This window comes from Typopeltis vanoorti, chromosome 6 (assembly GCF_054136105.1).
Source record: "Typopeltis vanoorti isolate ZY-2024b chromosome 6, IOZ_Tvanoo_1.0, whole genome shotgun sequence".
In the NCBI taxonomy this organism is placed as follows: domain Eukaryota; kingdom Metazoa; phylum Arthropoda; class Arachnida; order Uropygi; family Thelyphonidae; genus Typopeltis; species Typopeltis vanoorti.
Genome location: NC_143554.1, coordinates 130,434,051 through 130,458,586, shown reverse-complemented (window position 1 = coordinate 130,458,586; position 24,536 = coordinate 130,434,051). Strand labels below are relative to the sequence as shown.

Below are 24,536 nucleotides of genomic sequence, written 5' to 3'. Positions count from 1 at the left end.
CCACTGCTCTTCATTCTAGAGGTTCAATCTGAGTCACGTAGTCACCGGCGATGAAAAGTGGATACTTGACAAAAATGTTAAGTGCCAAAGGCAGTGGGGTTCATTCAGGGGAACATGCTAAACCTCAGCCAAAACAAGACCCTCACCCTCAGGTTATATTAAGAATTGGTGGGATACGACTGGTATTATATGTGGCAAGAGTTCAAAGTACATACTTTGAACTCTTGCCACAAAACCAAAACAATTACAGCTGAAGTACACTGTGAACAACGATTGATTAAATGAAAACTGAAAGAAAATGTGTTCTCTGGTCAATCTGGCATCAAGCGATGCCATTATAATGCAATCACCTGTACCAAGACTGAGAAACTCTGTTGGGAAAAGCTTCCACATCCTCTGTATTCTCCTGATCTTCTGAACCTTCAGATTACCACTTAATTCGAAGTTTGCAACATTTCATTAATGAAAAACGATACAATATATTAGAGGCACTGGAAATTGAGCCTATGCAACTTCTTTGCCTCTAAACCTCCCGAATTCTATAGAAATGGCAATAAAGATTTCGATGTTGGAAAAGTGCTGTTGATTCAAATGGAAAATATATACTTGATTAAATTAACAAATGATTTATTTTTTTATATCACTTCAAAACTTAATGCTAATAATGACATTACCTGGTAACTAATCCTACATTGCAATTGGGGGCAGGGGGGTAGTTGAGGAGGAATGTTTTTTTATATTAAAAAAAGAACATTTTTTAAATATAAATATAAACTAATTGCTTATTAGTTAGCACACTTGATTTACTAAAAAGATAAAGAATAAACAAATATAAGGATGAGAAAGAATAGGCATGAATAACAATATATTCAGTACTGTAAAATGGATTATGAATAATTTACTTTTATATTTGCATTTATGATAGGAATAATTAAAAACCTTATGAACTAATCAAAGGGGATTTGTGAAATATAAATCACTAACCAATAAGAAACAGCAACTGTATACATTGCTATCTCAGTAAACAACTATAGGTTTCTTGGCTGTCATCAGATGCATTCTTCTTATATATAGAAGGATTAATTTTGAGTTAGGAATAGATAAATTTTACTCCTTTTGTGTATACTGTCTGAAGACTGAAAGCAGCTCGATGAAAACATGCCCTTCTAAACAGCCACTTACAGACAAGAAACACTAGTTTTTATAATATCAGTGAATAACAAATATTTACAGTATGTGATTTGTCAACAAATAGACAGTTGGGATAAAAATAGCACTACCTAATGAATCACATTCCCTCCCACAAACTATGCAGCATAGACTCAAGCAAAAAAAGTTTGTTGCACTGCTAAAAACAATTGTCCTAACATTTTTCCAAATTTTCAATTACACAAATTAAGCGTTTGTTCGATTGCATTTGAATTTTTTTTTTTTTAATGTCATTAAGGCAGTTCACAAATGCTAACTTCAAATAAAATTTTACAAAACAGTTCCAACTAACATGCCATATAAATCCACTCACCAGCCTGATGTGAAAGCAGCATACAGTGATGAAGTCCTGTCAGTATGATAAATGTGCAAAACAGTTCCTGATATGAACATATTAAAGTGATAGTATGGGGGGGAGGGATTATGGTTACCAATTCTTGGGGTGACAAAGTTATTCAATTTGGGATGAAATACATGCTCTGTATTTATTACACAAGAAGACTACAAGAAACTGAGGCTAAGGATTCAGGGATGATAGTTCAGAGAATATACACAAAAGGAGCAAAATGGCTCAAAATTACTTTAAAAAACACTGACAAGAAGAAATAAAGAAGTTAACATCCCTTTTATCCATGGAAATAACCAAAATGGGAACTGATCTCTTAAATGCAACTTAAGATTTGTGGGTTACAGAGTTTAGCTGAGCAGTGGAAGGATGTGACAAACATGTTAAAAGGGATTTTCTAGAGTATATGCAACAGAGGAATCAGTACACAATAAGATAGAAAAAAAAACGATTGCTATAGGAAGTTTGGCTAAAGGAGACTAGATTTTATTGCTTTAAATGGTGAATGACAAATAGGTTGTCAGAAAAGATAAGTTTTGAATGTGAAAAGTGAATGAGTTTTAAAGGAGTTATGGCAGGCATTATAATACTACTGTCTGACCACAATGTGAGACCCCTCAACACATGGCAGAAAGTGGCAAAATCCATTCCAATGATAGGGTAATGAATGTTTTTCTTTATTCTACTTTATTCTACTTGTTTTTTTCTCTTGATCCCTTGGGGATCAAGAGAAAAAAACAAGTAGAAACTATTTTTCTTCTTTACTTAGGTGGCAAACATTTCCATGAGGAAATGGCTACACCTCCTTATGAAACTGGCTACCATACTTCCAGATGCATACCCTTGTGTTTTTCAACATACAGGTAGGATTTGCAGTAAAGGCATTCTAACTAAAAAAGTCAAATGTTGGAGTACTACATTTGAAAAATTATATCAAAATTATTAACAGTGCATAGACATATGAATGCACTTTTAATGGAAATGCATTACTACTATAATATATGACAGTACATAGGAACATATAGAAAAGATGGACATCTGCATGTCACAAAGAAAGAACCTATTCAGTTACTTGATGGGTGGAGATGTAGCTGGTAGTTTATAAATTTACAAGTTTGATATCTGAATCTGGTTTAGGTATTTAAAAATCTGAAACTCAATGAAGATCTTGTGTGGATATGTAAATTAGTTAAATTCCTCAATCAACAGCACTTCACATGAGAAAAATATTTGCAAGGTTCTTTCTTAGTGACATGATGTCCATCTTCTGTATGTCCGTAAACTAAAACAGAATTTTTTTCAAAATTAACCCTCTTCCACAAGCATACCATACTCAAGCCTCATTTATTTCTACTTTTCAAACCCATTTATACCTGTAAATTCACTTTCTCCCAGAAATGCACTAAGACACTTTGCAACAAAAAAGGAAAAGCATATAACAAGCAATCCTTTTGTATAAAGATCATATTTCAAATTCTGAGAACACCAGAAGGCAAGAAACTTCCCCAGACAAATGCAGGCATGTCTGGTAAAATTGACAAATCTGATCATGGAGTTAGAAGACACAAACATGACATAGTACTTATCAGTGGATTGTTAGATTTAGAGTTGTGATAGATATTAACAATATTTTAATTTTCAGAACGGAAAAGTTGCTTTTGGTAATCAAAACATTTAACATGCAGAATTTGATTAACATTTACTTGAAGAGTAAAAAGGAAGTTTTTTTGAATAAGAAACCTAATTTTTGTTAATTAAAAATTAGTTTTGCAACCCAAATCACTCCAGGAAATGAAAATGCTGGAAATAGAGTATACCTAAAGGACTCACTAAAACAGAATAAGTTTACTTATTTTTGCTGCCAGTTGGCACACTTTAGATGATCCACTAGATGTTGTAAACTAAATCTGCAGTTCTAATTTAGCATTGTAAGATATACTAATAGAATTACCTCCTCAGATTCTTGTGTGCTCACTACTTCAGTCTCTTCTTTTGTCTGTTTCTTTAATTCTTCTACAGCTGCTTCAGTATGTTCAGAACTAGAATAAAAGTTTAAAATAACTAATTTTCTTTTCAAATTTAAAATTTTAAGTTTGAGGATGATCTAAGACCTAAATTAAATTTATCTAACTCTCACCCAGAAAAGGTTATGAACATAGTAAAATATTATCATGGGTAAGCTTTGTTATAAAAACTTTTACATAATTTAGAAACCCCCACAAACATGTGCATAAGTGAATGAGGAGAAGCCAAGAAATAAAGCCTCATTGAATTATTGTTGAATAGCAACATCTTCAGGCTAGTTCAGGATATAGTGAAGAGAGGATTTGAAATTGGAAGTGACCATTACTTAGTGCTAAGCAGGATAAAAAATAAACACCGAAAATAACAGTATGTCAGAAAGATTTAAAAAATAATTCAAGTTCAGCAGCTTTTACAAAGTGAACTATAAAATTAAGGTTTCATGGTGATCAGCATTCCTATTTATGAATTCATATTTATATGAAAGACTTTGAGCAATGAGCTCCAGAGTGTTGCGTTCCTAAAGCCCAAAATTTAGCTCGGATATGTCAATGATATTTTCGCCATTTGGCCCCAAGGCTGCGAAGCACTAAATACAGGGTGGCCATAAAATAACTTTCCCTCTTTGGAAGCATCTATAGCCTAAAACCAATAAATGGAATGAGATCAAATTTTACATTGAGACTTTTGAAGGCATGGGGAGATGATTTCTGCAAAAAAAAAAAGTCGCCAATAGGAGAAATTTTGGTGCTGTCAGAGCTGAAAACAAGGGGATAATTACATTAAAAAAAAAGGTAGATAAAATGGAATAATAACATTTCGATGGTGTAAGCGACAGCCACGTCACGCCACAATGATGATAATAATTAAACGAAAACAATTTGCAAGAGAGAGAGAGAGACAGAAATTAATGTAGTGATTGAACTCACAGGAAATAATGTTTTATTCCTCATAATCTGCAGTAGTTAGTGCTTACACACGACTGAACATATACAGATAGAAGTGAAGCATTTTCATTAAGATTTTCCAGACTACCATAAGCCATAAAGTTTGCAAGCTATGGCAAGAGTGCTTGGACCAGTACTGGTCCCTGTGTCGAACACCGCAGTAGCAACATCTGTTACTGTCTCTTCTTGCACTGCTTTCCATCCTCTGCCAGGTCTAACTCCTAGTGATCCAGTTTCTTCAAACTTCTTAATCATAGCTCTCAGTGCTACAGCTGACATAGGACCTGTACACAGGTTATGAAGCCGTCTAAATTCCTGAAGTGCCACTATGGCATAGCACTGTTTAAAGTAAAACAACTTAACAAGTAAAGCACACTGAAGCAAGGTAGGACACATATTGAGCACAATTCTTCAGTCATTCAAATAACTGCCTGAACATTCCCAATCTCTTTAAGTGGAATTGGTGCTGCTGCTGTCACGTATGCACAGTAAAATCTGCATAATCCTTTTTACCTGCGTTTACTGCAAATATCTGACTGCTTTTGGCTCCACCAGCAGCAAAATTTTCCCTGCCAACAACTTTTGGTACTAAAGTCTCAATATAAAATGTGGTCTCTTTCCATGTATTAGTTTTAGCTGCAGATACCTCCAAAAAGGTAAAGTTAATTTATGACCATTCCTCAGCCACCTGAACAAACAAACGCAAACATATCCAATTCACTATTAAAATAGAAAAAACAACTCTTCTGTTACTAGACACACTCATCGCATGTCTTCCCCTCTGGCTGCCTCTCTTTCTCAGTCTACTACAAACCTACACAGGTCAATACATACACAAAAACTAGGGGTCATAAGCACCCTTAAACACAGAGGTCAAACTATTTGTTCAAATGAAGCTCTAAACCAGGAATACAAGATCATCAACCATACATTTTTAAAAAAATGGATACAGTAAAAAAAAACTATTCACAAGATACTCCAGAGATACTAGTAAAAACAAAAAAGATTTCAAGAATGCTATTGCCATACCTTATGTTAGAGGCATTTCTGAAAAAATAGACAGAACATTGCACAAATACAACATCAAAACCACCTTTAAACCCCTGACAAAATTATGACACCTACTCAGTTCTTCCAAAGATCCTCTTCCACACCTAGCCCACTCAGGGGTATACAAAATACAATGCACATGTAACCTATCATACATAGGGGAAACAAGGCAAACCATCCCAATTAGGAAGGACAAACAAAAACTATACATTAAATACCTCTATTTTGGAAAAACCTGGCCTTTCTGACTACGCACTCCAAACATACTACAGAATTGATTGGAAAGGTACCAAGTCCCTACACTGCACCAAAACCTGTTTGAGAGGAAATTTAAAGAAGCATTTCCTAAAATTTTGGATTGTTTGAGAATTTAAATTCTCAAACAATCCAAATCTGAAGAAAAATGATGGCCTAACCATTCCAAGAAGGTGGAGGACCCATTCGCAACCTTTATAGCAACCAGAACAAGCCAAAGAAAAATCCCAATACAAGAAGACTAAGTGTTTTTTTCCCCCTTAACATTACAAGTCCAAGAAGAATCTTAGTACAGGAATTTAGCAGAGTTTATTCTAGTTTTTATTTATTAATCATTTTTATTTTATTATTTTTTTTTTATTACTAGAGATCAGTCTAAGAAAAAGAATAATCAACAGCGTAGATTTAATTTACCTTTATAGAGTGCAAGAGCATGTAGTTTGGTTTCCTATACACATGCATCTTTCTGATGATAACCTCAATACTGGGGTTGAAACGTCAAGTGTTATTTTATTAATAATACCGTATTTTGCAGACAATGAGGCACGGGACGATAAGACACCCCCAAATTTATGAGACTATTTTTTAGAAAAAAATATATTATATAAAGATATTTACAAATTCTTACTTAATTTTTATTTATTGTTACAATGATTTGTATTAGCAATATTCAGTTCATCTTCACTCTCTGTACTATCACTGGTCCTGTTAATGTCACCATTCGTATTACTTTCGTCTGAACTATTGTTGTCACTCCCTTCAAAAACTGAGTCATCTTCGGTAATATCCATCGCATTACTTATCCCGCATTTCTTAGATGACTTTAGAATCTTCTCTTCTTTCAGCTTCCCATGAATTTTTCAATTAGGTACATACTTCTGAAATTGTTGGCCATTTCAGATGTCCTGTTGCTGTAACATCGTGATTTGGCTTTGCCATCCATTTGTTCCACTCTTCCCGCATAAAATTTTTGAATGGTTTATTAATAGATTCATCCAAGGGTTGTAATTGACTTGTAAGGCCTCCAGGAATGACAGCTAATTCTGTATTCATTTCTTTTAGAAGCTTCTTGGTTGATTCTGTTTTATGCGCTCTGAATTGATCCCACACTAACATTGCAGGCTTTTTAAACAATGCACCTGGACATTTTGCCCATATCTTTTGTATCCATAATTTCATTCCTGTTTTGTCCATCCAACCTTTATCTTGAACATGGATAATAATGCCACGAGGAATTTCATCTTCATCACACAAGCAGGCAAACCAGCCAGTGAACACACGGATTAGTCAGGAATACTTAAGACCAAGCCATAGGCCTGATTCATCAGCTCTGACAGTCCCGAAACCGGAATTTGGGGATATTGAGATGGTGCCATACTTCCCCGTAAAAGGGGCCTCACTGCTGCTATATAATTATATGAATAAATAAATAAAGCAGTATACAAGACTGTGTTCAAACTAGTTTATAAGTTACAGATCTGAGTTGGGTTAGAAATAAAGCACTCAAGACTAGAAACCAGAGATACGAGGGTTCTGAGAAAAATGAGGAGAGTGAACCAATGGCAGAATTGTTAAAAATAAAGATATTAGAAAGGAACTTGACATTGTTAAAATTCAAGAATGTGTAAGCAGAGCTAATTAAGATGATATGGCCACTTAAACAGAATGAGAAAAGGTTAGCAAAACAGGCATTTGATGCCAAGATAAAAAAGACCCAGAGGAAGACCAAGGTCTAAGGTGAGTTGATTCAGAAGTGCCTTAGAAGAACAAAATGTTAGCTGACAACAGACTAAGGAAAATTAGTGATAGGAGATTGGCAATAAACTTAATCATGTAGTGCTATAATAGTAATCTGAATACCACTTACAGGTACATATTAGGAAATATTGATGAAAAACTTTCTACAAACTAAATGCAAAATTTTTCAAGCCACTCAAAGCTTCAAAAATTTGACAATAATGCCCAACTATGAAATTCATTTTGTATCTAAAAGTATAGATGCTTATATTTGTGAATTAGCTGAAAGATAAATCACCTATGAGATCTCACTTACCTAGACAGATATTTGAAAAACTTTTCAGCCTACTAATTTTAGTGCTGGTGGGATATCAAATTATTGTATTTTTTTTTTTTTTATTTAAATAATCAAATCTCAGAAGATCTTGTTAGTTGTAGCAAAGATTTTCTAAATGACTAATGAAAAAAATGATACTCCAATGTTTGAATTACTATCCAAACAAAAATAGTATACTACCACATTTTCAGGCTGCCTTTAGAAGAAATCACTCAACTGATCAACTTTTCTACTTAACCCAGACAATTCAAGATACCTTCCAGACCAAACCTATCAAATCCACCATTGAAGCTTTTATAGATTTTAGCAATCAATTTGACAAGGTGTGGAGGTAGGAACTCTTTTCCAAACTTTGTCATATTGGAATAGAAGGGAAAGTTCTTAACTGGATCTATGACTTTCTAAGAAATAGAACAATTCGAGTTAGAATAGATAATACCTTTTCCATGAAAGTGAAAATAAGACAGGGGCTACCTCAAGGTAGCATTTTGAGCCCACTCCTTTTTTCCCCATCTACTGGAATGACTTAGATAAAAATATAAATAAACAAAAAGATAGCTATGTTTGCCGATGATTTGGTCCTATTCTCAGCTCACAACAACCTAAAAACAGCAGGTCACTTAAACAAAGCCATTGAAAGTTTAGCTACATACTGTGAAAACCAAAATTAACCCTACTAAATCAGAAAGCTGTGTTTTTACTATTAAAAACCACCTCAGAAAGTGGAGACCAAAGATTAAGCTAAACAGTCAACTAATTACATTTAATGAAAACCCCAAATATCTTTGAGTTACTCTGGATCAATTGCTAAGCTTCAACAAACATATCAACAATATTGCAGTCGGAGCAAAAAGAAGACTAAACATCATGAAAAGTATCTCAGGTAAAGAGTGGGGAGCCAATGCTAAAACATTAAAAGTCACATATACCTCTATTGTCTGTCCCATAATGGAATATGCTTCGTCAATCTGGATGCAAACATCACAAACCAGTTTAGACAAGCTTATAAAAATTCAGAAAAATGCAGCTAAAATCATGGACTAAGGAATACAACGCCTGGAAAAATAGCATAATTCGAATCCAACCCTGTTCCTTCAAAAATTATGTGGCAAGAAAATCTTACCAAATTTGTAGAAAAAAGAGCCAACCTTGCACATCATAGAACTTTTTAAAAACTGGAAACCAACAAACAGAATAAAGAAAAAATCAACAATGCATGAAATCATAGAAAATAAAATTCCTTTGGATTGTCCAAATAAAATTGCCAACTACCCAGCATTTCCTCCAAATCAAGACAGGAAAAATATAGTTATCAACTCTGAAATAGGAAAACATGAGAAAAAACCCTAGAATACTGTGAAATCTTGAGATTAGCCCTTTCAAAAATAATAGAATATGGACCTGACTCAAAGATCTACACAGATAGCTCCAAAAATCCAAATGGCAATTCTGGGAGTGGCGTACTGATCTATGGCTCTCATAATATAGAACTAAAAACAACTAACAGTATTGGTTGCAACTCATACCATGCAGAATTAATAACCATTAACACAGCACAACAATCTTTGGACAAACAAAACCTGAAGGAGTTTACATTTTTCACAGATTCCTTAGCAGCCCTACAAGTTATTAAGAACTACTACACTAGCCATCAAGAAATACTTAGAGACATAGCAAAAAACATAAACTACATAAGGATTCCGAAATAATCTTCCAATGGATCCCATCCCATGTGGGATTAAAGCGAAACGAAACTGCAGATGAAGCAGCAAAAATGGCCGCAACATCAAGTGATACCACAGATTTCGATCCTTTTAAAACCACCCAAAAAGAAAACAAAAAGAACAATTCTTCAGGACTCATCAGAAAATCCAGGCGCTACCATCAACTTCAATCGCAGTGCCACTACCATGATCTCTCGCCTCAAGACCGATCATAACTGGTAATTAATTTACGGAATTGACAACGCATATAAAGTAAATTAATTAAAGATAACTTTAATGAATCACTTCTATATTTCGGCAATGTCACATTGCCATCTTCGGGAACATAAAGATATGGTATGTGCACTAAGGAACTAACAAAGCAAATGAGGAAGAAAATAAGAACTAATTTTGTTCCTAAAGTCCTAATGGTGCCCTCTTGCAGGCTAATTTGGTAGTCTTGGCAGTTGGGCTGAAGTTCTCAAAATGAAAGTCTCCCAAATTTGGGGCAGTTTCATGCACCCAAATTTGTTGAGGTTAGGAACGTTTTTTAGAGCTGCTGAAGATTCTTTGAATAGTCTTTCGTATTTAAACTTGCTGCGATGGATTATTTTTGTCTTCTTCCAACGAATTTTATGGTGGGTATCTAAGGCATGGTCTGCCAGCCCAGAGCGGCTGTACTGGTGAAACCGGATGTAGTCTTGGTGTTCTGAAATCCTGATATTTGTTGTTCTGCCTGTCCTTTCATTTTGAGAACTTCAGCCCAACTGCCAAGACTACCAAATTAGCCTGCAAGAGGGCACCATTAGGACTTTAGGAACAAAATTAGTTCTTATTTTCTTCCTCATTTGCTTTGTTAGTTCCTTAGTGCACATACCATATCTTTATGTTCCCAAGATGGCAATGTGACATTGCCGAAATATAGAAGTGATTCATTAAAGTTATCTTTAATTAATTTACTTTATATGCGTTGTCAATTCCGTAAATTAATTACCAGTTATGTCTAACCAACGTATAAGTCTTACTACTAGAATCAAGACCGATCAAGTTTAGCAATGGCATAAAAGTCTTCCCCACCTGCAAAATCTGTAACATCGAGGAAGCATCATCAATGCATTTGCTAAACTGTATGAATATTTCCAAATGTGAACTCTATAACAATCCAGAAAAGGTGCTGTATAAAATACATAAACTTGACCTCTATGATCTGGTGTAATAATACCATGGGGTTAAAAATAAAAAATTCTTACTTCTGATTTACAACTGATGTAACTATTACATCATCCCACTCACATATACAGCTTGGACGTAAAATGAATTGCATTATTACTAATAACTCTCCTAAATAAGAGCATTATCCACAAAGGTTTGGTGCCAGGAAGATATGTTGGAAGTTTAATGGAGTATTGACACCACTAAAAGAAGGATTAGAAGTGATTTTAAAGCTAATATTTCATCTGTCCCTGAAACATCTTCAGGGAGTATGAATAACACTTCTAAAACACAAAGATGCACAATACTCAATGAAACATAAGTGTAAGCACTGTAGCTTAGGAAGGTATTGAAAGAGGTTCCACTGGAACAAAGGTTATACGCTCTAGGTTAGTTTTAATGATGCCATATTGCAATGCCACAGAATATAAATCGGGAAATGGATATTATCCGAGATAGTCCTACCTACATCCTACTAGATCATGATCCAACCAAAACATGTTAAAAGATTAAAAATCCTACTTAATGTAACTTCTTGTTGAAAGGCTTATACGCTGGTTAAACATGATAACTAATAATTAAGGAATTGACAGCATACACTAGAAATATAAATTAAAAACAACTTTAATAAATACTTTCCGATATTTCGGCAACATCATGTTGCCATTTTCTTGGGAACTTAAAATAAAGAACAGGTGCACACAAGTGCTACATAACAGCATATGAGAAACGAAGCGAGGAAGCTACCGTTTTCCTAAAGTCCTGATGGTGCCCCCTGGCAGGCTATATTGGTGTAGTTATTGGCCTTTGGGCTGAAGTTCTTCTGATATATGTTTCCCAAATTTTTTGAGGTTTAGCATGTTCCTAAGGGCTGAGACTGATTCCATGAATAGTCTTTCATATTTGAACTTGCTGCGGTGTATTACTATGGCTTTCTTCGACCTTATTACTGTGCTCAGGTCTGGTCACCTGGATTCCTTGGAGATGAGGAGGCTGTGGAGAGGGTTCAGAGAAGAGTGACCAAGTTGGTGAGTGATATAAAAAATGCTCCCTACATTGATAGATTGAGAGCTTGTGGATTGCAGAGATTGGCTGATAGGCGAAGAAGAGGGGATATGATAGAAACATTCAAATTACTAAAAGGTTTTTATAGGATTGATGCAGGGGAAATGTTTCAGCTGTGTGATAGTGATGGAAGAACAAGAGGTCATCTCTGGAAATTAAAGAAGAGTGTGGTTAACAAAGGTGTCAGAACAAGGTTTTTTGCCTGGAGGGTGGTGAATGAGTGGAATTCATTGCCTGACTTTGTTGTGAGCTCTTCATCTGTAAATGAATTCAAGAAGAGATATGACAGATATTGTTTTGCTAGTTTGGGTCTCCCGCGATGAGTCTACTGACTCCATGGAGATACCCGTAATAATAATAATAATAATAATATTCTGTGGCAGGTATCCAGAGCATGGTCTGCAAGCCCAGAGTGGCTGTACTGGTGAAATCTGATGTAGTCCTACATCCGATTTCATTGGAAAATAATAGTTTACCTTTCTTAGACACCTTAGTGATATGCCTTCCAAACAGTAACATCTCCTTCACTGCATATAAAAAAAAATCCAGAGGCAGATATTCAAACTTTCCCACCACCTCTCAAGAATATGGCATCATTAAAACTAACCAACAGCCTATAATCTTTGTTCCAGTGAAACCTCTTTCAACAGAACTCAACACAATACCTTCCTATCTGATGGCTACTATGCTTATAGAATTTTTTTTTAAATGCCCCCCCCCCCGATATTCCTCTGCCAGATTTTGTTATATTCCCAAGAGTTTAACTATTTGTCTTAAAGTGAAAAACTAATCTTGACAACTTCTATTTGGCCTAAGTTTCCCTTCCAAGATTGTTCTTAAGCTGTTTCTCATGTATACAGATTACTAGGAACACTCAGTAAGGAAATAGCTATCAGTTTTATTTCCCTTTTTATAGATGGATACTATGAGAGCTTTGCTCCAATCATTTGGAATAATCCAGCCCTCTGACCAGGCCTTCTGAATTATGCAATGTAGCCACTATAAAATATTTATTCTGCCATATCTGATTATTTGTCATTGAATTATCTATGCCAACTTTCCACATTTCAGGAGTTTTTTTTGATAACTTTCTATGAGTACTGAAGTGGTTCTTGACTGCATTCCTGTTGGGAGTTTTCTACCACTGTGCTGACACCGCTTTTCATTTAGCAGACTTTTAAAGTAATTACCATATTTGCCAGCGTATAGGATGCACCCCATTTTTGTACACATTTTTTAGTAAAAAAAACTATCACTGAATATTATAATGAATTTACAGTATTTCAAATATAAAGTAATAAGTAGGTCTACTTTCAACAAATACCTAATCTAATTAGGAAAGAGTACCCACCTTTAATCGTCAAAACCCAGAAATTCATCTCCAGAACTAAATGAAAAGACACTTGAAACCTCTTCTAAATCAAAATCTGAGTACTCATACAACAAATTGTCCTCTGTATTATCCAGTACATTACTAATTCTACACTTCTTAAAATGATTTAACGACCGTCTCTGTTTTCACAGCATCCCATGAAGCTTTGACCCACTCACAAACTTGCGAAATGCTAGGCTTCTTCCTTCTTCCTGACGGCATAACCTCAAAATCTGAAGACTGCATCCAGCTGTTTCACTTCTCTCCTTCATAAATCCCTTAAATGGTTTTTTAATACAGGCATCTAAAAGGTTGAAGCTGACTAGTTAGACCTCCTGGAATTATAGCTAACTGAGTTTTCAATTCCTTGAGTATATTTGTAACATCGTCTGTTCTGTGAGAACAAAACTGATCCCATACTAGCATGGCAGGCTTCTTCGATAGTCCACCAGGGCACCTAGACCAAATTTTATCTATTCATAACTTCATTCCTCCTCCATCCATTCAGCCTTTTGCGTGAACATGTACAAACACTCCTTTAAGCAGTTTTTCTTTGGGTAGAGTCTTCCTTTTAAAAATCAATAGTGGCAGCAATTTTGTCCCATCAGCACAGCAGAATAAAACCACCATGTAGTGAGTTTTTTCGTGCCCCGAAGTTTTAATAGCAACACTTTTAGTGCTCTTGGAATCCAGTTTTGTTTGAGGAGACATCAAAAGTCAGCAGAACCTCGTCCATGTTTCCTATTTGCACAAGTTCAAAATTTTCTCGTTTCCTTGCGTTAATGATGAATCGATGAAATTCAATCATTTTTTCTTCATATTCAGCTGGCATCTTTTGTGATATTTTTGTTTTAGTCCACATACATAGCTGGTTTCTCTTCATGAATCTTGAACACCATGATGTTGATCCAGTCAAGTTGGCGATCCCTCTGTTAGTGGCTATTGCTTTATAATCATTTTTGTAGACAATGAAGTCCCGCTTATTTAGTTCTGGCCATTTTGCAGTTCCACTTCGTAGGTTATGTTTACTGTAAGTTGCTTTTTTTTTTTTAAAATCCTCTTCCTGATTCTGCAAGTTCTTATCATTTTCTCAGTTGGGGTGGTCTGAAATGCCTCTCTGCAGCCCTGTTTCCATGTTCTTTAGCATACGCAATTTGTTATAATATGTAATATTATAACAAATTATATATAATATATAATATAACAAATTATATGTAATATTATAACTGGATGCGCATGCGATGTCAATGACATCGCATGCGCATCCAGTGAACTCTACGTCAGCGTTTCTCAAAGTGTGGTACGCATTTGTTATAATATGTAATATTATAACAAATGCTGATTTTTTCAGCCATAATTTGCCAAGAAATTTGAAGAAAATTTTACAGCAGAAATTTATCACCGTTCACAACTGTGACAATTGGAAAGTTTAAACAAACAAGACACAGCTGTGATTGTCAATGACATCGCATGCGCATCCAGTGAACTCTACGTCAGTGTTTCTCAAAGTGTGGTACGCATACCCCCAGGGGTATGCGAAAGGTCTTCACGGGGGTCCGTAGCAATTTTCGGCTATGCATCATTGACACATAGAATAAAATTCAATGTATCCATGAAGTTCGAGATCGTAAAACGTTCGTATTGTATCACTGATACAATACGAACAATACTGATACAATGCAGGCTGTGTAATGTTTCTCAACAAACAGTGCAATTAAAGACAACTGGGATAAAAACAGCACTAACTCATGAATCTCATGTCCCCCCCTCCCACAGAAAATGCTGTATGACTCGAGCAAAACCATTGAGTGAACATGTTAAAACGAAGAAATACATAGCGAATGCGTTTCAGATATTATATAAGAAATTCGGTTGAAGAGAATTAGCGTTTCAACTCAACTGTCGGCTTATCTTTGTCATTTAGTAACACGATCTTTTGTTAATACTGCACCAATCATATGAATGCGGATGTCTGAAGTTTGAGAAACATGCTCTACGCAACTGGAATGCTCTCACACACACCGCAAGGAAGCAATAAAGAAATCACGTAACTCGGAACAGAGAAAATTTCCAGAAATAAAAATAATAAAAAACTAAGTATCGGCGTATAAGATGCACCCTGTTTTTCAAAAATATTTTCAAAGAAAAAAGTGCGTCTTATATGCCGGAAAATACGGTACTCCAGACATCTAGAATATCATTATCTTCAGTTTGTCACCTTTATGATTTGATTCCTTTTATAGGATTTTTTTCCTCCTTTGTAAGCTTTTTCAATGGCCTCTAGAATATACTAGGTCCCTTTGCTACCTTCCCGATATTTATTTTCTATATTCTTGCTAGTTTTCCCATGACTTTTGTTTAGCTTTCTTACATTTCTGTATTCTCTAAAAGCACAAGCTTATTTGCCAGGAACTTTTGAAATGCTTTCTTCTTTTCCTTCACTGCCACTTTTACTTCCTGTGACCACCACACACAGTCCTGATTTTTCTATCCTTGAAGACAACCTCACTACATGCCTCTAACTGAATCAATGTTTTCTTTAGGACCTGCCATTGAATCTCCAATGTTTGGTTCTTGTTCTCAAACTTTCATTTTTTCCTGAATAATGTTTGTGTATTTTAGTCTACAGTTCACATCTGAAAGCTACTCAACTTTTATTTGCTTTAAAAACTTTCCTAAAAAATGTTCTTTTCAATATGAAATTCAATTTTATATTGCTCAAGACTAAATAGTGATCACTTCAATTTCAAATCCTCTGTACACTCCAGCATCAGCAAACAAACATTACTAACAATAACATAGTCAATGACTTTTCTTATTCCTTGCCTCTTTTTCCATGTGAATTTGTGCACATTATGTTAGTAATAACTAGTCCATGTCCTGAGCAGAAATCTAACAGGTATTTGTCATTATTAGCTTTCTCTTTTCTCCAAATATTTCTGTATGTCTGACAATAATTTTCTACTTTGCTATTTAGATCCCCAACAAGGAGCAACTTTTTTTTTTTTTCATTGTGTCAGTTGCTTTTTCTAAAGCCTCAACAAATTCCTCCATTTCTACCTTAATAGAACCTTCTGTGGGGACTACACGCACAAATAAGTCTCATTGTCCAGTTCCCCATTCTGATATTTGCCCACATCGCTACTTGATACTGCCTGCCATTCAAAAAGACTAGCCTCACATTTGGTGTTGATTACTATAGTTACTCATTTTCCCTGGTTGTTATTGCCTGATTATAACTTATTTATTGCTTAGAAAAATCTCACCCGGTTGTCTTTTTGTTTCATTTAGCCCCTATGATGTCAATCTGGTACTTATCCAATTCCTCAGCCAGCTCCATTTCTTTCCATTCAGGAATATGTTGATAGTGCCAATCTTGAACTCTGTTGAGTTGGGCTGTGTTTTGGGATTTGTTCCAGTATAGTTCGCCCACTGTTTGTAGGTCCCTGCTTCGTGTCTTTCCAAGAATAGTCAATTCATGCTGAAGGGGAGAAAGAAATGAAGGACGTCCGAATTGGTCGCCAACACGCGAAATCACGTGCTTTTTAGGTAAAATTTTCCAACTGTTATACAAGCAACATAGTTAACTACAATAATCATAAAAGAAGTTAATTTTCCAACTGGTAATAATAAACAACTCATCCCACAATACGGACTGATTACCCTATTATCGGAATGGATTCTCCTTTTTCTAAGATGCGCAGAAGTGTCTCTAATCAGTGGGCAAACTATAGCTGACTGTTCTCCCTGCTTACCTGGAGAAAACAATTGGGGCCTTGTTTAACTGGGTGATGCCTCAGCCATCATGAAATTCTGTCATGCATCATTTATTTGTGGTTTAAGCCAATAAGAATACAATTCGGTTAGCTAAATCTCAGTCTATCCTCGTTCACATTCAGTATCCAGGTAGATACCCAACAGGGTGCACAATGAGAAGGTGAGGATTAGACATTAGGTCAGAAGCCCTGGTTGGTTCTCAGCATTCCTTTAAAAAGGTTATGTGGAGTTCCCCTTTAAGTTATATAGTTCTGACCCTTAAGCACCCATATTACATATATATAAACTTAAATGTTACCATTTTTAGCAAGTTAAAATTTGGTAAGGATTTCAGATGTATCCAAACATCATTTTCAGCAATCACCTGTAGTATATTCTAATTCAAAGTTCATTTTCAGTTCCTGTGCAATATCATACTGTTGATAGAGCAATAGCTTTATTCCCCATTTGAGATGTTAAATGTCTATGTTATTTTTATTTTATTTTTATATTATTAATCTTTTAGCAAAACCAGTGTAATAGCTAGAGTGGATGCAGTCATTGTCCTGCAATTAATTTTGCTGGTTTCGGTTATTGCTGTTGGGTTTAATGCAGTTATGTGGCACCAGTAGGGCACAAACCACAGCATGGAAGCCACAACATTAAAAAAAAAAAAAATTATGCAGCATTAGATTAAATAAGAGGGAATGTATTACAGTATGTGAAAACGGCAACAGACAAGCATTCCAAAAAGGAGAATAGCATAGGCTGATAAGGAAATGAAACATGGAAAAGGAAATTGTCCAAAGAAGTTATTCACTGATGTAAATGATAAGTTAATAGGAAGAAAAAAATATCAAAGGATGACTGGGTGGCTTTGTACAGATTCAATTATTAATTATGTATGATGAATAACAAGGTATGACATTTTCCTAGCAGTAAATTGAAATATTTGATGTTTTACATGGAAGGATTGAGCATCAGAATTAGTGCCACAGTAGGCACAACTGGTGGATGGTGAAACAGGTAATGTGGAAAAGGTTTAAGAATGAGGGATTGTGTTTAGTGGATAACCTTATCAGAATATGTTGTGAATGCAAGGAGTTAAGAATTAAGGTTCAATATACAAGTTGAATGATACCTCCATGGAGAGTGATGTGTCATTAGGGAGGTGGTTAGCATGTTGAATATAACAATAAATTGAGAATAACGATACTGAATAAACAAGATGACTGAATGTCTGTCAAATGGTATATGCAATTTGAATGTACCAAATGAATTCAAAAGGAAGTTGTAATGTTTAAAGTTAGATTACAGTCAACATAGAACTAGTAGGGATGCACCAAACATTCAGCTGGCTGAAGCAGAAAATTATATGCATCATACAATTTTCTATGACTATAATGATTAAATTAAAAAAAAAAAAAGGATTCCAGAATAACATCATACAAGCCAAAACATACCAAGAGGATGATATTGGATCAGACCACAACCCTGTTGTCATTAAAGCAGCAATAAAATTAAAGAAAACAATGAAACCTATAAACAGAAAAATATGATCTTGGATCCCTTAAAAATCAACAAATACAAGATAAATTTTTTAAAGGAACTGGCACAATCCACTGCTGTTGATGTTCCCGATTCCACCAAGTATCCTTAACCTAAAGATAAGATTGAGGATAGATGGTAGAAATTTAAAGATGGCATAAAAAAGGCAGTAAAACAATTTCCAAATTTAAGATGAGTAACCCTGGATAAATGACAAGATACTGAAAATAGGAGAAAGAAACAAATCGTTCTGAATACAAGAACTTATACAAGGAGTTCAGGAAAAAATGTAGGATTGCAAAACTCAACAAATGCAAGAAAACTGAGCTTTTGGACAAAAACACAAAACCAGAGAACTTCATGAAAAAGTTAGAGTTAACTAGCAAATCTTGGAAAAGGGTAGGCTCTCATTGCATTGAAGATGCCAGGGGAAATATCCTAATTGAGAAAGACAAAATAAAGGATAGATTGATAGAATATTCAAAAGGAACTCTACAATCATGATAGAATAGATAAGCTGAAAATTGCAAGAAAATTTGGAGAGGCCTACTATTCTCACCAAGGAAGTAAGAAATGCCATTAGGAAATTGAAATCAGGAAAAGGTCTGGGAATGGATGAAATTATGGCAGAATATCTAAGACTTTAAATGATAAGGCTATAAGATCACTGACTGACATGTAACAAAATGTATAAAACTAGACACCTGCCAAAAGATTTTAAGCACTGAACATTCCTACCACATACTAAAAATTCTAAGACAAATGTGAAGAGTACAGAACAATCAGTCAGATAGCAAAAGTTGTTATATATCATCCTAGAAAGTTCAAATTCAACTAAATCAAATTAAAAAAATTAGGAGTAGATGGTAAAGATACCAGATTACTGATAAGTCTATATTGGGAAAAAACTGCCTCAATAAAAATATCAGGAGGGATACCGCAGAGGAATTCCCAGTAAAGAAGGGTGTCAGACAGGGCCATGTTCTTTCTCCTATATTGTTGGACCTCTGTACTGAAAATATCTTCCAGCAATTAGAAGAATTTCAAGGAATCAGAAATATAAACTTAAGATATGCAGACAATACAGTACTGCTGGTTGAAATAAAACCAGATCTTCAAAAACTACTAGAAGAGACTGAAACTAAGTGAAAAATATGGACTTAATTTCAACTTCAAAAAACCAAAACCATGCTGGCAACAAGAGAAAAACCCAATATAAATATTAAGATTTGAGGAAATAGCTTAGATCAGTGGTTCTTAACTTTTAGTAGTAGCAACTCCCTAAGTATCCCTAAAATATTTTCACAGCCCCCCTATTTTGTAGAAATATATTTTTTAAGCGGTTTTACTTTCTGATAATGACAAAAAAACAACTTAAAATATTATAAAAATTTTTATAATATTTTAAGTTGTTTTTTTAGGAAACCAAATACTGTTCTTTGTTTGATAATTTTATAAGGGAGTAAATTTCTGTATTACAGCACTGAAAGTTCTGAGAAGTAATTGCACTCAAGTAGCACTTAACATTCAGTTCTATGAATTCATACTAGTATTGTTTAAAACTTCAGTGAATCATTTCTATCACACGTCCAGTAGGCAGATGTCAGGATTTGCAGTATTGCAAGCAGCGAAAAGTAGACTTGTGGTGCCACCACAAAAGAAATTATTACATAATTCAGATTACTAATACAAAACCGTACAAGTTTGAAATAAAGTAAAATAAGAAGCAAAAAATAATTATTTTAAGATATTTCAGAATTTTAAAAACTAGAAACGTTCCATAAATTTTCCACAACCCACTGGTTAAGAATCAGTGCCTTAGATCAAGTATACACACACACACACTCGGGTAAACTAATCACAAAGAATGGAAAGTGCGATAAGGAAATATTAAGGATAGAAATTGCTATATCAACCTTTATTAGCATGAAAAAACATTCTGACCACAATGAAAATTCACACAAAAACAAGAATTAGGCTGTCCAAATGGTACATATGGTCAGCCTAATTCTGCTCTATGGAGCAGAAAACTGGACAATATCAAAATATTGTAAAAATAAAGCCTTTGAAATGTGGATCCTCAGAAGAATTCTTAAAAGTGTACCCTGGACTAGCAAAAAAACTAATTTAGAGATAATTGGAGAAGATAGGACTGTGGAAAACTATTAAGAAAAGGAAAACCACCTACCTTGCTTACATACTACAGCATGAATCCCCTAGAAAAAACACTTCTAGAAAGGATGATACAAGAAAAGGAAGACAAAGAACAGATTGGATGGGAAATATTAAGGACTAGACCTTTTTTCTTATGAAGAATGTAAAAGGGAAGCACAAAACCATACATGGTGGAAGCTCATGGTAGTCAACCTCCTAGAAAGAGATGACACAAGGATTATCATCATCATCAAATTCCTGCCATGTACCCTCAAGGGGTGTACAGGATATGACAGTACTACATGAAAAAATTACATCATTACTAACTTCCTATCTACAATTTTCCTCCAAATCAGTCTGTTACTTGTCAAGACTCCAACATTATCAGATCTTATATTTCTATCGTCTAAGGCACTTTGTACCGTATCAATCCACCTATATCTTGGTCTTCCTCTGGGTCGTTTTCCTGCCAACCTGGCAGAGAACACTTGTTTTGCTAATCTTTCCTCTTCCATTCTATTTAAGTGACCATACCATCTGAGATTAGCTCTGCTAACGCATTCCTGGATGCTGACAATGTCAAGTTCTTTCCTTCCACTAGGATTATACTAGTGTAAAGGCTGCACAATATGCAGAAGAGAACCAAATATTAGTGAATTAGAAGTGAAAGAATAAAGTTGCTTGTGTTAATGTTAACAAGGCTGTTCAAATGGATGATATACCATCGCCATAATTTTTTAAGCAACATGAGAAGTAAGCTATGTCCTTGACCTGATTATTTAATAAGTCTTGCAGTGGAAAAGTTCTTACAGAGTAAAAAGACAATAGTTCCAACTCGACAAGCATGGTTCTAAGAGAGAACCATCCAATTATGGATCAGTCTATCTGTAGTTGTAGTCAAGGTATTGGAAAAATTGAATAGAAATAGAATACAGGATTGGATTGATGGACACAGGAATGTATGGTAGTAAAAATGGGTTTGTGAAGGTCTTGTTTTAATGCATCTTATGCAAATGACAAATGTGTTGGATGAAAGAAATTCATATGCAGCAGTATTCTTAGACCATACAAAAGGCATTTGATTACCACATAACAAGTTAGTGTAAAAGCTGAAGATGAAATTTGATAACACTGGATTTTTGAACAATACTAGAGTTGTTGCCATTGCTTAGTGTAGTCTCAAAAAAGGCCCAGTGGCATGCTTCAGGATTCTGCTGTTTAACTTGTTAATGAAATTTCATGTGGATTGACTGAGGATGTTCAGATGTTTGCTAAAGATGCAAAGTTAAGTAGAATTATCAGGGGTATTGCCATGCTAATTCTCTACAAGAAAATGAATACTTTTGTATATTATTTCTGGGAAAACTCCCATGTGACTCCTCTTTATAAACTATTATGATTACAGCTATTTTGCCTGCTTCAGTTTAGGAGTACCCCTGTTTAAATGTCATTGGCTATTTACTCATGGATTCTTAGGGCATTATGAGTGTAGATGTACTAAAAAGTATATGTAGCCTAAGGAATAGAAAATTGCACATACCTTTTTCTGGGTGTTGTGGCTTTTCCTCAGTCTGCGATGTCGAAAACTGCAGAGTGTGTGTGTGTGTGGGGGGGGGGGGGGGGGGGGGGGGGGGGTAGGCAGTTTGGTAGAATAAGTTAGAAAAACCCAGGTTTTTTTCGTAACATATAGAAACATATTTTTATATAGGGTGGGGAAAAAATGAAAGGGTTAATTTTTTTTTTTTTTTTTTTTTTTTTAAATAGGGAGGGGGAAGGGGAAAGGTGGTTGACGGGGTGTGGACCGTTTCGACTATTCGTGGTCGTCATCTGAACACATTGGGAAAGTGGAAGCTATGTCAGGTCGGGTGAGTGCTTCTGCTTTAGAGGTGTTTGTGTTGTCACCTATTGGTCGGGGTTGTGACCTCAATTTTATGTTGTGAAGCTTCCAAACCTCGGAGATTATGTAGGGCCTGTGTACGTTGATAGAGTTCGCGTCACACTTTATAGCTATTGTTTCCGATATTCTGAGCATTGTTTCGTTGTCTTGTCTGTCAATTATGATGGCCTTGTCTATCTGCAGGCTGTGTTTTTGTTCAAGGGCGTGAACAGCTATTTCCGTTTTTCCTGTGTTTTGTATACGATTGTTCTTTTTGATGTTGCGTTTTTTAGTGTTTAAATGTTCTGGAATAGGGATGTTACAGTCACGGAAGTGTTCTTGTAGTCTTGCCCATAAAGACCTGATGGTGGAACCTGTGTAGGTGATGTCACAGTCTTTTTGGCAGGGAAATTTATAGACTACATTGTGCTGTTCAAATATTTCTTTTTGTGTGTGAGGTTTGGTGGATTTTAGGAGGTTTGCCAGTTTTTGGCTAGTGGTGAATACCAGTTTGTAGTCAGTATGTTTGAAGATGTATTTATAGGCTTTGTATGTGTTTTGGGTGTATGGTAGTTTGATAATTTTATGTGTAGGGAAGTTCGTTTTGGTACTTGGGTTGTTTTGGCAGTTTTTTGCCGTCTTGTTTGCGTAGTTAATCAGTTGTGTAGGATAGTTGCGATTTAAGAAGATCTGTGTTAGTTTTTTTATTTCAGTGTTTAGGCTATTTTGATTGGTTGAAAATTTGTAAGCATTTATGAATTGTGATAAGATGACAGATTTTTTAACAGAATACGGATGGTATGAGTGAAAATGGAGGTAGTTTCCGATGTGCGAGGGTTTGTGGTATATTTTCGTGGCTATTCTGTTGTGTTCTGGTTAATGTCAAGTTTAAGAAGTTGATGGATTTGTTCTGTTCGGTTTCTGTGGTGAATTTTAATCTGTTGCTGTAGCTGTTTAGAGATGTGTTTAAGGTGGTGATGTGTGTGGGATTACCAATGCACAGAATATCGTCTTAATACTTTTGATTTTCTTGTAACTTTGACAATTAAGTAAGGTTGTTTTAATAATGCTCAATGCCAGGCCATTCAAAGTTATTCCCAATTTCCTGACTGTGCTTTTGGCTAATGCAGCATACAGTTGACATTATGCTGCATTATCCAGGAGTGTTTTGCACTGATATTTCCATTAACAGTTCCAGACTTCAAAAGTGGGGGGATTACTATGAGGATACTACTTTTGCAATCCGAAAGGTATGCAACCAGTTGGAAGAAAAATATTTATAGAAGAGTGACTGCTAGATGGAGAGTGATACACTGAAATATTTAATAAATACAGTATAGTATTTCTGGAGATACAGGTTTTATTCCTACTGGGGAACATAGAAAGACAAGTAAATGAAATGGGTTATTTAGGATACCATGTGCTGTAGATGGACAAGAGACTGCTTTGAAGTTAGATATATTCAGGAATTGAGGGCACATCCATGATTAAAATGTCTTGCACTTCAAAGTCTAAACAGTAAGAGGGAAAGATGGTGTGACAACACCAAAAAGCAACATAAAACATGATCAAAATATAGACTAGTTTACATTTCAATAAATAATTCTGTGAAACTTAACAGAAATAGCCAAATGAAGGCAACATTATGATTGTAAACATGGATGTTTAGTAACCTAGTCAGATTATAAAGTAATATGAATTACCGATGAGAATGCATATATCTGATTTTTTATATTGAATAAAAGGGCATAAGTTTTTGCAGATGAAAAGTTAAGGCAAGTTATAGATAATGAAGTCATTCTTCAAGTGCTCTCTGAATAGACAAGAACTGTGAGTAAATTTTTAATGCAGCATAATGATTTTTAGACTCTAGGATTGACACAAAAGCATTTTATTAATAAAATTAATGGAAGAGTTAATAAATCTTGAGGTCAACAGGGATTTGAA

At 35.1% G+C, this 24,536-nt stretch overlaps 1 protein-coding gene across 1 annotated transcript in view; it reads right to left on the bottom strand.

Moving 5' to 3' along the window:
* LOC150105945 (uncharacterized) overlaps window positions 1–24,536 on the bottom strand; it is a 34,702-nt gene that overhangs the window by 5,615 nt on the left and 4,551 nt on the right. Inside the window, exon 2 of the mRNA XM_090394427.1 lies at window positions 3,507–3,594. Coding sequence (XP_090250553.1) covers window positions 3,507–3,594 — 88 coding nt within the window. The remainder of the gene's footprint in view (window positions 1–3,506; window positions 3,595–24,536) is intronic.